The sequence below is a fragment of the Mustelus asterias genome, chromosome 24 (genome assembly GCF_964213995.1).
Source record: "Mustelus asterias chromosome 24, sMusAst1.hap1.1, whole genome shotgun sequence".
Taxonomy (NCBI): domain Eukaryota; kingdom Metazoa; phylum Chordata; class Chondrichthyes; order Carcharhiniformes; family Triakidae; genus Mustelus; species Mustelus asterias.
Window position 1 is genome coordinate 4,333,811 of NC_135824.1, and position 15,608 is coordinate 4,349,418.

General features: G+C 45.3%; 1 protein-coding gene across 1 annotated transcript in view; it reads right to left on the minus strand.

Annotated features, from left to right (window-relative positions):
* Window positions 1-15,261, minus strand: part of LOC144511169 (A disintegrin and metalloproteinase with thrombospondin motifs 7-like) — a 200,445-nt gene extending 185,184 nt beyond the window's left edge. Inside the window, exons 1-2 of the mRNA XM_078241199.1 lie at window positions 14,522-15,261; window positions 13,632-13,993 (exon numbers count right to left, since the gene is read on the minus strand). Coding sequence (XP_078097325.1) covers window positions 13,632-13,993; window positions 14,522-14,648 — 489 coding nt within the window. The 5' untranslated portion in view covers window positions 14,649-15,261. The remainder of the gene's footprint in view (window positions 1-13,631; window positions 13,994-14,521) is intronic.
* Window positions 15,262-15,608: the final 347 nt, after the last annotated feature.

Sequence of the window (15,608 nt, forward strand, 5' to 3'; positions counted from 1 at the left end):
TTCGTTTCTCTGGAAAAGAGAAGGCCGAGGTGACTGAACTGATTAAGGTATTTGAGATTCGATAGCGTAAATGGGTGAGAAATCTGATTTTCAGTCCTCCCATAATTGGGAACAGACTGTCCCTATCAGCACTGTCCAAAACCCTCATGATTTCAAAAGCTTCTCTCAAATCTCCTCTTAACTGTCTCTGTTTAAAGGGAGCTACATAATGAAGTCCGGCCAGGTTTATGAGTTACGGTCAAAAGCAAACCACTGATGCTTCCTGATCTGTTCAATACTTCCAGAATATTTCTATTCTGATTGCAAATGAAGGTAATTCATTGTCTGATGCTGTTCTCCTACTTTAAGATTCGGCTATTTCAACGTCCCGCCTTGCATCCTCTGTAGATTTGACCTCATCCAAACCCTTGTTGCAGCTATCCTGACTCTCATCAAGTCCCACTCAGCCCACATCACTAAAACAGACCGTCTAACCATTAGCTCATTGCTTCATGTGGGAGCTTGCTGTGTGTGGATTGGCACCTGTTTTTTCCTTCAATACAGGCGTGACTGCACTTCAGATGTAATTAGTTTGCCAAAAAAGTGCTTGGAGACATAGCGGAGTGGTGAAAAACTCAACACAAATGCAAGTTTTCTCCTTCGCTTGGCAAGTGGTTTCAAGGCCAGTGTCACTTTAACTGATTCCCAGCACCACAAGGCATCTGGTCACATCCAATTTGCTTGTTGGACTCGCATGGAAGAGGGTAGGTGTCAGTCTGACTCATACTCTAAACACAAGGCGAGTTTTATTGGCTCCAGAGACACATTTCACTGAGCTGGAACCAGTTCAACAATGCTCCAAGATTTCTGCTGTAGCCATAATTGGATCAGTGATTGCAACTTGTAGAAGATTCAGGCTTGGATAAGTTCCGAACTGTACTTAGTGCCTGTTAATCTTAGGATCATAAGATATAGGAGCAGAATTAGGCCATTCAGCCCACTGAGTCTGCTCCGCCATTCAATCATGGCTGATACATTTCTCAACTCCATTCTCCCTCCTTCTCCCTGTAACCTCTGATTCCCTTACCAATCAATAACCTATCTATCTCTGTCTTAAATACACTCAATGACCCGGTCTTCACAGCCTTCTGTGGCAATGAATTCTACAGGTTCGCCACCCGTTGGCTGAAGAAATTCCTCCTCATCTCAGTTCTAAAGGGTTGTCCCTTTACTAAACTCCTTGGGGAAGATGATCTTCACTCCTCCTTGTTAGCACAAAGAAGGAATCAACGACCGTTTGATCAGAAATGTGTGAAAATAAAACAAATTTACAAATTTGAGATTAAAATTGAAAGCTTTATAAATGCACAGTGCAGTGTCAGCATCTGGGAAAGTAGGAGTATCAGGGTGTGAACCATTCACTGGGGATGGAATGGAGAGCAGGAATCCTGTTACAGGATAGACTCGAATAGGGAGGATAAAGGAAAGCAACAACAGCGGGCCAAGACTGAAGGATTTGCTGACTACATCTCACAGGATCTTAAAGAAAGAACTTGCGTTTAGCACTTTTCATGATCTCAAAACACTTCACAGCCATGGGAGTACTTCTGAAGTGCAGTACTCTTATAATGTAGGAAACAAGGAGGAAACACAGTAAACAATTTGTGCACAGCAAGATCCCACCAGCAGCAATGCAATAATAAACAAAGAACAGTGCAGCACAGGAACAGGCCCTTTGGCCCACCAAGCCTGCGCCGACACATGACACCTTTCGCCTCTCCATGGTCCATATCCCTCTTTCTCTGCGTATTCACGTATCTGTTAAGCTGCCTCTTAAACATTGCTTTTGTATCTGCTTCTCTGGCAGGCACCTACCACCCTGTGTAATAAACTTGCCTCACACATCTCCTTAAAACTTTCCCCCTTTCACCTTAAACCTATGTCCCCTAGTAATTGACCTTTCTACCCTGGGAAAAGGATTACGATTATCCATTCTATCCACATGACCAGATAGTTTTTTCAGTGATGAGTGTTACGGTATTGGCCAGGACACCAGAGTGAACTCCCTTGCTCTTCCTCAAACCAATGCCATGGGATTGTTTGCACCATCTGAGTGTGCAGAAGGGGGCCTTGGCTTAATGGTACCTCCAAAAAACAGCACCTCCAATAGTACAGCACTCCCTCAGTCAGTGCTGGATTTAGGCATAAGCTAAACAAGCTACAGCTTAGAGCCTCACAATCCGCAGGGGCCTCACAAAATTTCAGAAGGTTTACAATGAAGAGAACATTTAAGAGCGGATACCAGGAAAGAAAAAGAAAGCACCAGCTTGAAGAGCAACTCAAAAAATTACCAAAATTACCGAAATCTATGAGCGAGATCAAGCCAGCCAAATGATAAATATGTAATCAGTAAATGCATTCATTTGAAAATAATTTGTATTTTTCACTTTAAATACCTTGCTATTAAATAATTAAAAGGCATAATTATGTTTTCAATTTTTTTGTGGTGACCCAAGGTCCTGTTTTGGTTCGCACCTTTGTGAGACCTTTTGGTGTAACTTTTTAACAAGTGGCCTCCAAGCTTTATATAGCTTAGGGCCTCACCAAGTCTAAATCCGACACTGCCCTCAGTATTGACACCAGGAGTGTCCATCTGGATCATGGGATCAAGTCTCTGGACTGGAAATTGAACCCACAACCTTCTGATCAGACTGCCTGCCACTTTAATAGAGTCATAGGGGTTTACAGCATGGAAACAGGCCCTTTGGCCCAACTTGTCCATGCCGCCCTTTTTTAAAAAAACCCTAAGCTAGTCCCAATTGCCCGCATTTGGCCCATATCCCTCTCTACCCATCTTACCCATGTAACTGTCTAAATGCTTTTTAAAGGACAAAATTATACCCACCTCTACTACTACCCCTGGCAGCTTGTTCCAGACACTCACCACCCTCTATGTGAAAAGATTGCCCCTCTGGACACTTCAGTAACATCCTAGCAAATCTTTTCTGCACTCTTTCTAGTTTAATAATATCCTTTCTATAATAGCGTGACCAGAACTGTACACAGTATTCCAAGTGTGGCCTTACCAATGTCTTGTACAACTACAACAAGACGTCCCAACTCCTGTATTCAATGTTCTGACCAATGAAACCAAGCATGCCGAATGCCTTCTTCACCACTCTGTCCACCTGTGACTCCACTTTCAAGGAGCTATGAACATGTACCCCTAGATCTCTTTGTTCTATAACTCTGCCCAACGCCCTACCATTAACTGAGTAAGTCCTGCCCTGGTTCAATCTACCAAAATGCATCACCTCACATTTCATAGAAATCATAGGAACCCTGCAGTACAGAAAGAGGCCATTCAGCCCATCGAGTCTGCACCGACCACAATCCCACCCAGGCCCTACCCCCATATCCCTACATATTTACCCACTAATCCCTCTAACCTACGCATCCCAGGACACTAAGGGCAATTTTTAGCACGGCCAATCAACCTAACCCGCACATCTTTGGACTGTGGGAGGAAACCGGAGCACCCGGAGGAAACCCACGCAGACACGAGGAGAATGTGCAAATTCCACACAGACAGTGACCCAAGCCGGGAATCGAACCCAGGTCCCTCGAGCTGTGAAACAGCAGTGCTAACCACTGTGCTATCGTGCCACCCATCTAAATTAAACTCCATCTGCCATTCGTTCGCCCTCTGGCCCAATTGATCAAGATCCCATTGCAATCGGAGATAACTTTCTTCACTGTCCACTACACCACCAATCTTGGTGTCATCTGCAAACTTACTAATCATGCCTCCTATATTTTCATCCAAATCATTAATATAAATGACAAATAACACGGGACCCAGCACCAATTCCTGAGACACACCGCTGGTCACAGGCCTCCAGTATGATCATGGTCAATATTCAAGATGAATAATGAATGTAAAGGATCACTAGGTTTACTTTCTTTCATCCTTCCAAAAGAACTCTGCAATCCCCATGACATCATCCAATTTTTCCTTAAGCAATTGCACAGATTTTTCCTTCTTTGTTCTCCCTTCCATGTTTTCAGTATTCTGTGAAATTGGATTGCCAACTTTGGCATCTCATGAACTCCCACTCCTGACTATCCCGCTCAGTCAAACAGCCTTTATCCCCCAATCTCTAACATTTTCATAACTAAGAAGCAAAAAACATCAGAAAAATTAAGATGATATGACGGCACAGTGGTTAGCTCTGCTGCCTCACAGCACCAGGAGCCCGGGTTCAATTTCTGGTTCGGGTGACTGTGCGAAGTCTGCACGTTCACCCAGTGACTTTGTGGGTTTCCTTCAAGTGCTCTGTTACCCTTCCACACTCCAAAGACGTGCAGGTTAAGTGGATTGGCCATGCTAAGTTCCCCCTTGGTGTCCCAAGATGTGTAGATTTTCACAGTAACTTCACTGCAGTGTTGTTAATGTAAGTCTACTTGTGATACTAATAAACTTTTAAAAGATTAGGGGGATTAGCTGGGTAAATGTGTGGGATTAAGGGAATGGGGCAGGGGGTGGGCCTGGGTAAGATGCTCTATCTGAGAATCAGTGCAGACTCAATGGGCCAAATGGCCTCCTTCTACACTGTAAGGATTCTATGACACACAACAGCACGGTAACACAGTGGTTAGCATTGCTGCTTCACAGTACCAGGGACGCAGGTTCGATTCCCGGCTTGGGTCACTGTCTGTGTGGAGTCTGCACGTTCTCCCCGTGTCTGCGTGGGTTTCCTCCGGGTGCTCCAGTTTCCTCCCACATTCTGAAAGACGTGCTGGTTAGGTGCATTGACCTGAACAGGCGACGGACTGTGGCGACTGGATTTTCACAGTAACTTCATTGCAGTGTTAATGTCAGCCTTATTTGTGATAAATAAACTTTGATTTTGCTCCTTTATAATTCTTCTCATGGCTTTTTCTTGCTCACGCAGCGTTTGGGAGACTAATCCTTCAGTTCCTAACACACCAGGACAATGCTGGAGAGTCGGAAAACCTAATGTGATGTTTCTGAAGTTAATCTTAAACTTGACACTTGAATCTGTGTCCCAGAATTTGACTTCCCCAATGTGTAGTAATATTCTATATATACACCTTTACAAGAACCCATCTATGTTACCTCCTTCGCATAGTGTGGAGCCCAGGCACCTCCGGTCACCAAGGGACAACTGGCAGCTTTACAAGGCAGGTAATATAATCATACAGTCACAGGATGATATAATGCAATAGGAGGCCATTCAGCCTATCCAGCCTGTATCAGCTCTTTGATAGAGCCACTCAATTAATCCCAATCCCCTGCTCTTCTCCCATATCACTACGTATATTTTCACTTTTAAATATTTACCCTATTCTCTTTTTGGAGCTTTCGATCAAATCTTCCACAGCCTGTCGGGCAGTGCGTTCCAGATCAGGAGAATTCTCTGTCTAAAACATATTTGCTAACGTTATCTCTGATCCTTTTTGCCAATCGTCTTTAATCCTTGTCCTCTGGTTCCTGACCTTTTATCCACTGGAAACAGTTTATCCTTATTTACCCTGTCAAAACCTCTCATGATTTTGAACGTCTAATAGACTTTAAATTCTAAAAATAGATGAACAGTGCCGCAGCGTACTAACATATTACATAATGTTACGCGGTATTTACAGTACAGACAGTCCATTCAGCCCAACAAATCCACAACATTATACTCCACACAATCCTCCTCCTACCCTTCATATAACTTCATCAACATATCCTTCTATTCTTTTCTCCCTCATGTGTTTACCTGCTCTAATGCATCAGTGTTGTCTCATCCACTCCTGGGTTAATGGGTTCCATATTCAGACCAAACTCTGGCTCAATTTCCAATTGGATTTATTAGTAATTATTTTATATTTATGGTCAGGTTTTGCCCAAAAGTGAACACATCTCCGTGAAGAATCATACAACCCCTACAGTACAGAAGGAGGACATTCGGCCCATTAAGTCTGCATCGACCACAATCCCATCCAGGCATTATTCCCGTAAACTCACGTATTTACCCGCTGATCCCCTAAAACTGGGGTCAATTTAGCATGGCCAATCAACCTAACCCACACATCTTTGGACTGTGGGAGGAAACTGGAGCACTCAAAGGAAACCCATGCAGACACAGGGAGAATGTGCAAACTCCACGCAGACAATAACCTGAGGCCAGAATTGAACCCAGGTCCTTGGTGCTGTGAGGCAGCAGTCCTAACCACTATGCCACCATGTGTGTGTCTAGCCTAGCAAACCCTTTCCATAACTTTAAAGCCCTCTGTTAGGTCACCACCCTTCTCTTTCCTGGTGAAAAGTGCCCCAGGCAGTTCAGCCTGATTGTTATAACCTCTGAGTTTTGATAACATGAGGTAATCTCTTTCAGTCCTGCTGCGCTTTTCCCATCCTTCTTTTACCAACTTCTCACCTACATTTAGTACATGTTGCAGTGTAAATTTATGTCTCCCATCCATCAGCTCCAAGAAATAGCCTGGACTTGCAATCTACCCGATAAATATAGGTCTCTGCCTACACTGGGCTATTTTTTGCTACTTTTAATTCAGCAATGACGTTAACATCTGCAGGTGTTCAAAATAAATTACTATTGAAATTCAGCTCTTTGTACAAGAATACGTATTTCCACTCGATGAAAGCACGGTCACTCAATGAATGGAACAGATGAAAGTGGCTTGTTGGATCATGTTGTTATTTGCAATAAAGTTAGCATTCAAGTGCAGGAAATCTGACACAGCAAAGCTGTCCTGTGTTTATTTGTGGGCGCAATTATCTAAATAGTATTTAACCCTTTGTGTCCTGTGTATGCACTGAGCTTCAGCGTCTTAATATGGTTTTGGAAATTCAATCTGCAATGTTAAATTAAGTAGAGCTTCCTCTCTGTAATACTGGCCGTCAGCCTCATGATCTCGAAATTTATTAAAGGTGCTGCCCCTTGCTGACACAATAATATTGTTACATCATTGGAATTTCATGTATTCTCAAGACAAAGGCAAGAAAGATTGGCAATTATACAGCACCTTTCATACCTTTAAGTAAGATATCCCAAAGCACCTCTATAACCAATTAAATAGGGCGGCACGGTCGCACAGTGGTTAGCACTGCTGCTTCACAATACCAGGGACCGGGTTCGATTCCCGGCTTGCGTCGCTGTCTGTGTGGAATTTGCACATCTTCCCCATGTCTGCATGGGTTTCCTCCGGGTGCTCCGGTTTCCTCTCACATTCTGAAAGACGTGCTGCTTTAGGTTCATTGACCCGAACAGGTGCTGGAACGCGGCGACTAAGGGAATTTCACAGTAACTTCATTGCATTGTTATAATAGAATATATATAGAATATAAAGCAAGGCTTTAGAATATAATGTAAGGCTTACTTGTGACTAATTACTTGTAACAAATTAACTTAAATTTTCAAGCATTGTCGCTGTTATAATAGAATATAAAGGTAAGGAAGTATTGCTGCAACTATACAAGGCATTGGTGAGGCCGCACCTGGAGTATTGTGCACAGTTTTGGTCCCCGTATTTGAGGAAAGATGTAGTGGCATTGGAGGCAGTTCAGAGGAGGTTCACTAGATTGATTCCAGAGATGAGGGGTTTGTCGTATGAAGAGAGATTGAACAGTGTAGGCCGATACTGTCTGGAATTTAGAAGAATAAGGGGAGGTCAAATTGAGCTATACAAGATGATAAAAGGTATGGATAAAGTAGACGTGGAGCGGATGCTTCCTCTTGTGGGGCATTCTAGGACGAGAGGTCATAGTCTTAGGATAAGGGGCAGCAAATTTAAAACAGAATTGAGGAGAAACGACTTCTCCCAAAGGGTTGTGAATCTGTGGAATTTGCTACCCCAAAGTGCGGTGGATGCTGGGACAGTGAGTAAATTTGAGGAGTTAGACAGATTTTTAATTGGTAATGGGTTGAAGGGTTATGGGGAGAAGGCAGGAAAATGGGTATGAGAAGCATATCAGCCATGATCGAATGGCGTAGCGGATTCGATGGGCCAAATGGCCTAATTCTGCTCCTATCATCTTGTATAGCTCAATTTGACCTCCCCTCATTCTTCTAAATTCCAGAGTATTGGCCTACACTGTTCAATCTCTCTTCATACGACAAACCCCTCATCTCTGGAATCAATCTAGTGAACCTCCTCTGAACTGCCTCCAATGCCAGTACATCTTTCCTCAAATACGGGGACCAAAACTGTGCACAATACTCCAGGTGCGGCCTATATCTTATGAACTTATGATCTGGGAAAGATTCCTTTGTAGATTATTTTGCCAATGCTGTTTCCCCATGTTGGTATCTAAATGATCAGCCCTTTACCTGAATCCCCACATGCTCGATTCCCCAGCCAGGGGGAACCAACCTCCTGTTGTCTACCCTGTCCAAAGCCCTTCAGAAAATGTGTTTCAATGAAATTAAAAGTTCTGTCTTCAGGATCGCGCAAGGAAAGGATCTATTTCGCTTCTGTTTCTTTCACAGGTAAATCTCTGGTGCAATTTCATGCCGATTTTGACTTTATTTCAATAAAGGAAAAAAGAAACCATTGAATTTGGTAAAATCCAAAAATCACCGAAAACCAAACAAAAATCACAGAAAAACAGAAAGGCCATTTTATCTCAGTTCATTATTCTCCAGATGTCATATTCAGCATCAAACATTAAGCATAAAAATAGGAAAGGAAGACAATCATTTAATGATGCTAGTTCTGACTTTGATAAGCTTACCTATTTCTAAGGTAGATTTCAATCTACTGTAGATGGGAGGCGATGGCCTAGTGGTATTATTCTGGACTATTGATTGAGGAACTCAGCTAATGTTCTGGGGACCCAGGTTCAAATCCCGCCACGGCAAGTGGTGAAATGTGAATTCAATAAAAAATATCTGGAATTAAGAATTTAATGATGACCATTGTCGATTATCGGAAAAACCCATGTGGTTCACCAATGTCCTTTAGGGAAGGAAATTTGCCATCCTTATCTAATTTCATAGGATGAGAGAACTCTGCAGTGCAGAAGGTGGCCATTCGGCCCATCGAGCCTCGTCGATGCTGTGGCCGTTACGCCGCACTCCCCGAGCAAGCTTTGCTGTGGTACAGGATTGGTCATTGCTCGGAGGCGGCCAGGTCAGCTTGGTGGGAAGTGTCCCTTTCTATTGGTGGGAACCATAAGACTTGTCCGCGATCCCTGCAGATTTTGCCTAGTTTAATGCCCTTACGATGGGAACCCCTCCGACCCAAGAGTGCCCTCCACTAATTAAATAAGCCTCCTTGTGTGGGTGGGATAACAGGCACTATCCCCGTAATCCCCATGTATTTATCCTACCAATCCCCCTGACACCAAGGGGCATTTTATCATGGCCAATCAATCTAACCAGCACATCTTTAGAGCGTGGGAGGAAACCTCCGCAGACACGGGGAGAACGTTCAAACTCCACACAGTCACCGGGGAGGCTGGAATGGAACCCGGGTCTCTGGCGCTGTGAGGCAGCAGCGCTAACCACTGTGCCACCGTACCACCCGCCTGGCCTACATGTGACTCCGAAGTCACAGCAATGTGGTTGACTCTCGGGCAACTAGGGATGGCTAATGAATGCTGGCTAGTCTGCTCCAAGTTAGAAACTGGGAATTTCCTGATCACCTGTCAGGTAGGATCTACCAGTTACATTTAAACATATGTTGACAACAGCAACTCATTCTTTACACATTTATATATATATTCTGTAGAAGAGTAATTTAGATCTGAAACATTAACATAATTTCTCTCTCCACAGATGCTGCCAGACCAGTTGAGTTTATCCAGCATTTTCTGTTTTTATTTCAGATTTCCAGCATCTGCAGTAGTTTGCTTTCATATATCATTCTTTATACAATGGGGTTTGTTAGATGTCATCAGAAGGCAGTAAAGGGTTGGACTGCAGTTACATACAGGCCACACCAGATAAGACACTTTGGTTTTTACAACTTTTACCGATATCACTTTTTTAAAAAATTGTCATGGTTGGATTTGAGCTGATATTCCCTAGATTACTATTCCAATAATTTAAATCTAAATCCATGTACTCTACCCTGTGTGTAGCATAGGGCTTATATCGTGCAGTTAACCTTGAAAAACATCCAGAGAAGTTGGGGAAATGGACTCTGAGACAAAGAGGGAATGGCTAACAAGGGTGACCAAGGGCCTGATTTTACCAAAACTTCGCGCCCGAAAATCGCAGTAAAGTTGGGTGTCGGGCCTTTAACGCGATCTGCACCCAAATCCGAGCAGATCGCGCCTTTACCGACACCCGATTCAGGCGCGGGTCTGGCCCACGCCCGAATCAGGTGGCCCGATGATTTAAATGCATTTGCATGCATTTAAATCGACTTAATGAACCGCGCGCCCAACTCTTCCGCCAAATCCCACTTTACCGTCTTCTGGCCCGATCCGTGTCCGCGTTGTTACCGACCTGCAAAATAAAAGTCTGAAGTCGCCGCTGCAGCCTCCGAAGAGCGGGCTCAGAGACTGCAATGGCTCCCTGACCCAGGTCATCCTCTGGTCGGGGCGGGAGGAGGAGAGGGGGTGTGATGTCTCATCCCCTGAAAGGGGGGGGGGGTGGGGGAAGAGGGGGTGTGACGTATCATCCCTGGGGGGTGGGGGGTGACGTCTCATCCCCTGGGGTGGGGGAGGGGGGGGGGGGAGAGGAGAGGGGGTGTGATGTTTCATCCCCTAGGAGGCGGGGGGGGGGGGGGGGGGGGGGTATGACGTCTCATCCTCTGGTTGGAGGGGGAAATCGGCTGCCAGTCTGCGGCCGATGCCTCCTGCCGGACTGGACGTGCGGCCATGCCATCCCACGAAACCTTCAGGATGAAGCGATTCCTCGCTAAGAAGGTGAAGCAGAACCGGCCGATTCCACAGTGTAAAGGGATACACCATCACTGGTACACTACCAGCCACAGCCATCTCTCCCGCTCTCTTGCCCTCTGTGGCTGGTAGTGTACCAGTGGCTGGTAGTGCCATCAGACTTTTGAATGGACTACCTCGCATTAAGTTGATCTTTCTCTACACCCTAGCTATGACTGTAACACTACTTCTGCACTCTCTCCTTTCCTTCTCTATGAATGGTATGCTCTGTCTGTATAGTGTGTATGAAACAATACTTTTCACTGTATGTTAATACATGTGACAATAATAAATCAAAGCAAGAGGTAATTCCAGGATTTTGACCCAACGACTTGATGGGCCAAATGGCCTCCTTTTGCACTGTAATGACTCCATGTTGCTAGGAGGAATGGAGAATTTCAGCTATGAGTAAAGATTGGCTGGGGCTACTTTCTTTAGAACAGAGGTGGATGAGGGGAGATTTGAATGAGGTGAAAAAATTATGAATGGTCTAGATTGAGTTGGACAGAAAGGATTGATTTACATTAATAGAGAGGTCAATAATCAGGGGCAAAGATTTAACATAATTTCTGTAATAATTGCAGGGGCACTGTGGGCATGTTCTCCCCGTGTCTGCGTGGGTTTCCTCCGGGTGCTCCAGATTCCTCCCACATTCTGAAAGACGTGCTGGTTAGGTGCATTGACCCGAACAGGCACCGGACTGTGGCGACTAGGGGAATTTCACAGTAACTTCATTGCACTGTTAATGTAAGCCTTACTTGTGACTAATAAATAAATAATAAAGTGTGGAAATGGGCAGATGATGAAAAAGGGCATCGGAGAGTTGGAAATACAACTCAAAGTTGAATAGGGTGGGGGATGGTCTGAAATGTGATTCCTTTCTGCAACTTGGGCAATAAATGTCAGGTTCAGCAATGTCATACAGTCATAAAGGTTCACAGCAGAGCAAGAGGCCCTTTGGCCCATCATCTCTGCACTGGCCATCAAGCATCTATCTACTCTAATCCCGCTTTCTAGTACTTGGTCCTTAGCCTTGTATGTTTTAAATCTAAATACTTCTTAAATATTGTGAGGGTTCCTGCCTCTACCTCTCTTTCAGGCAGTGAGTTCCAGATTCCCACCTCGAGGTGAAAAAGTTTTTCCTCACATCCCCTCTAAACATATAAGATTATGAAGGGAATGGATAAGATAGAAGTAGGGAGGTGGTTTTCACTGGCAGGTGAAACCAGAACTAGGGGGCATGGCCTCAAAATAAGGGGGAGCAGATTTAGGACTGAGTTGAGGAGGAACTTCTTCACAAAGGGTTGTGAATCTGTGGAATTCCCTGCCCAGTGAAGCAGTTGAGGCTACCTCATTGAATGTTTTTAAGGCAAGGATAGATAAATTTTTGAACAGTAAAGGAATTAAGAGTTATGGTGAGCGGGCGGGTAAATGGAGCTGAGTCCACGAAAAGATCAGCCATGATCTTATTGAATGGCGGAGCAGGCTCGAGGGGCCAAATGACCTACTCCTGCTGCGAGTTCTTATGTTCTTAAATCTCCCACCCTTTCCCTTGAATTTATGCCCCCTGGTTATTGATGCCTGTAGTAAGGGGACAAGTTCCTTCCTATCTCCCCTATCAATGTCCCTCATAATTTTGTACACCTCAATCTCAATTTCCTTCTCAGCTCGAAGGAAAACTTATTAATTTTATTTATTCCATTCTTAAAGTGATCAAGCCAATTATCAGAGTGGGCCGGGCAGACCTGAATCCATCTCCTTGCTTACTCCAAAAACCAAATTCAAATTGAATCCAATTTGTGGTCCTCATAAGAGAGACAAACAAGATCCAAGCTGACAAGATAAGGCATCGCACCTCATCTCTGCTCCAAGGAAAACAACTCCAGCCTAACCAGCCTTTAAAAGTTAAAATTTATTTATTAGTGTCACAAGTAAGGCTTACATTAACACTGCAATGAAGTTACTGTGAAAATCCCCTAGTTGCCACATTAACATCGAAAGGTTTGTGGTACAGAAGGAGGCCATTCAGCCCATTGTGTCAGAAAACTGTTCGGATACACTGAGGGAGAATTTAGCACGGCTAAAGGACCTGATCTGCGCATCTTGGACTGTGGGAGGAAACTGGAACACCCGGAGGAAACCCACGCAGACACGGGGAGAACGTGCAGACTCCACACAGTGACCCAAGCCGGGAATTGAACCTGGGTCCCTGGCGCTGTGAGGCAGCAGTGCTAACCATTGTGCCACTAGCTGACACACTCCAGCCGGGCAACATTCTGGTGAATCTCCTCTGTACCCCTACTCAGTGATGCTGAGATTGATAATAAGTAGCCAATGCAGGTCGTTCGGAAAATAAAGTAAAGTTTCTTTATTAGTCACAAGTAGGCTTACATTAACAGTGCAATGAAGTTACTGTGAAAATCCCCTAGTCGCCACACTCTGGTGCCTATTCAGGTACAGAGAGGGAGAATTTAGCATGGCCAATGCACCTAACCTACGCATCTTTGGACTGTGGGAGGAAACCCACGCAGACACAGGGAGAACGTGCAGACTCCGCAGTGACCCAAGCCGGGAATCGAACCCGGGTTCCTGGCGCTGTGAGGCAGCAGTGCTAACTGCACTGTGCCACCATGCTGCCCCCATGTTGGCAAACGTTGGCCATTATGGGCAATGTGTGGTGTGGGAATTCACTGCAGCTTAATTCTGAGAGTGGTTATCGAGTTGCAGATGTGCTTACCAGGCCTTTGCAGGTGCTGATAGCTGCTGTCCCGGTTTCTGCTGCTTGAACTTTTCCTATGAAGTGACATCCAGCCACCTTCAGGCGGCTGATGCTTGCCCCCTTCATGCCCCCATAGCGCCTCTCGGCCACGAAGCCGGGTGCCAGGAGTGCCCGGTTGGCAGTCAAGTTGAAATGCAGCTGGCGGCCCCGGTGGGAGAGCCGGTAGTAGACGGCGGGATCGGAATCCCGCTCCGCCGGAAGATCCCGGCGGTGCAGCCGCCTCACCTGGTGAGACACATCGTGAGACAAGAAGCGGCCAAGGTGGTCAACCCTGACCGGGTGGACCAGCTCGGGGTCAGACAGGGGATGAAGACGGTGCTCTGGAAAGGAAAGATGAAACGTGTCAAAAAATATACTCACGCCCCAAAAATACACCCTGACCTCAGACAAACTGGAAATATCATTCTCATTGATTCACTATCCGCCCCAGAACTGTTGCAAACACTGGAATGTATCTGTCGGCTGCTGATACATTCTCCAAACGCAACTATGTATTAAGCAAAAGGTATAAATTAGCAAAACAATCAGAGCAATAAAAGTTAATTCCACTGGAGAAAGTTACAATGACAAGTTCACAGAAATTGTCAATTACAGGAATAGGAAAGTGTTGGAATTTCTGAGGATCTGGGATTTATTGCAGAATATTCCTGTCTAAAGTTCAGCTCACTGCACACACTTTATCACATTTGTCCTAAACTTAACCAGTGCAACTTTCTGGAACAAGGAAAGTAGGAGTGAGGAACATGGGGAGATTACAGTTCACAAACCGAGTCTTTTTTTTAACAATATGCAGGAGTTACTGCGTGTGATTTTGGTTTTTGTTCTTTACCCAGAGAGGAAGCACAGACCTTGTACACTGTAGCTCTCCTGCTCCTTGCCCTGAACTCCACTCAATCCTTCACTCAGTACAAAGGCAATGAAGGTTGTCAGAGTCTGGAGAAAGTTGCCTGTGTTCCCGCTCCTCGGGCTCTGCATCTTTCCGCCTTCGCTGTTTTGGAAACGAGATTCTTTTTGAAAAGTTTACCCCGAAGTTGCTGTGGATCCTGGAACATGTCACACACTCTGCAAAGAAAGTCCCGGCTGCTTCCACAGAGCAGGAGAGGCGAGCACTCAACAACAACTCCCCCAGAGACTCTTTCTGTGCCGGGGATGCGTGCTGCTGCCGAAGGGGTGTCAGCCAGTTGGGACTGCCCCTGGTCTGACAACACAGCGCCTTCATAAAGCACGAACACACAGCCACTGCCCCCCTCTCATCAGCTGCTTCCAAGTCCAGCTATTTGCATACAGCTCCTGTCCCCACCCCCTCCCACAGTCAGAGCTGAACAGAAACACTCAGAGAGACAGACACACACGGCACTCAAATGCTCTCAGACACAAAGTCATACAGACACATCCCCACAGCGACACACACTTGTACACAGACATACTCAAATTCAGTCACACAGATACACTCAATACATGAACACAAACACTCAGAGATAACCCCACAAACACACTCACAGAGACAGACGCACACTCAAATACTCAAACAAAGCCAGACAGTCACAAAGACACTCCCACAGAGGCACTCAATAACAGAGACAACTCCACAAACACACTCAGAGACACACACAAACAAATTCAGACAGAGACACACGCCCACAGCGACACTTGTGCACAAACACTCACACACAGTCACACAATGCAGAGCTGAGATATTATTCAAGCTCCTATCCAATTCTAGTAATTATTCTCTCCTTCCCTCCCCCAATCAGTCATCAAACATTTTCTTTCCCCCAAGTTGGTGAACTTTCTTTCTCTCTCTCCACAGGGCCGCCCAGCCCTCTCTCAGTAAAAAGCACCAACAAAGCCCAACTTAATGGAGCAGCGCAGCGTGAGAAGGTCGAGTCCATGTCCCGGGAACCGGGATAACATTCCCACTGGAAGCACTCTTTC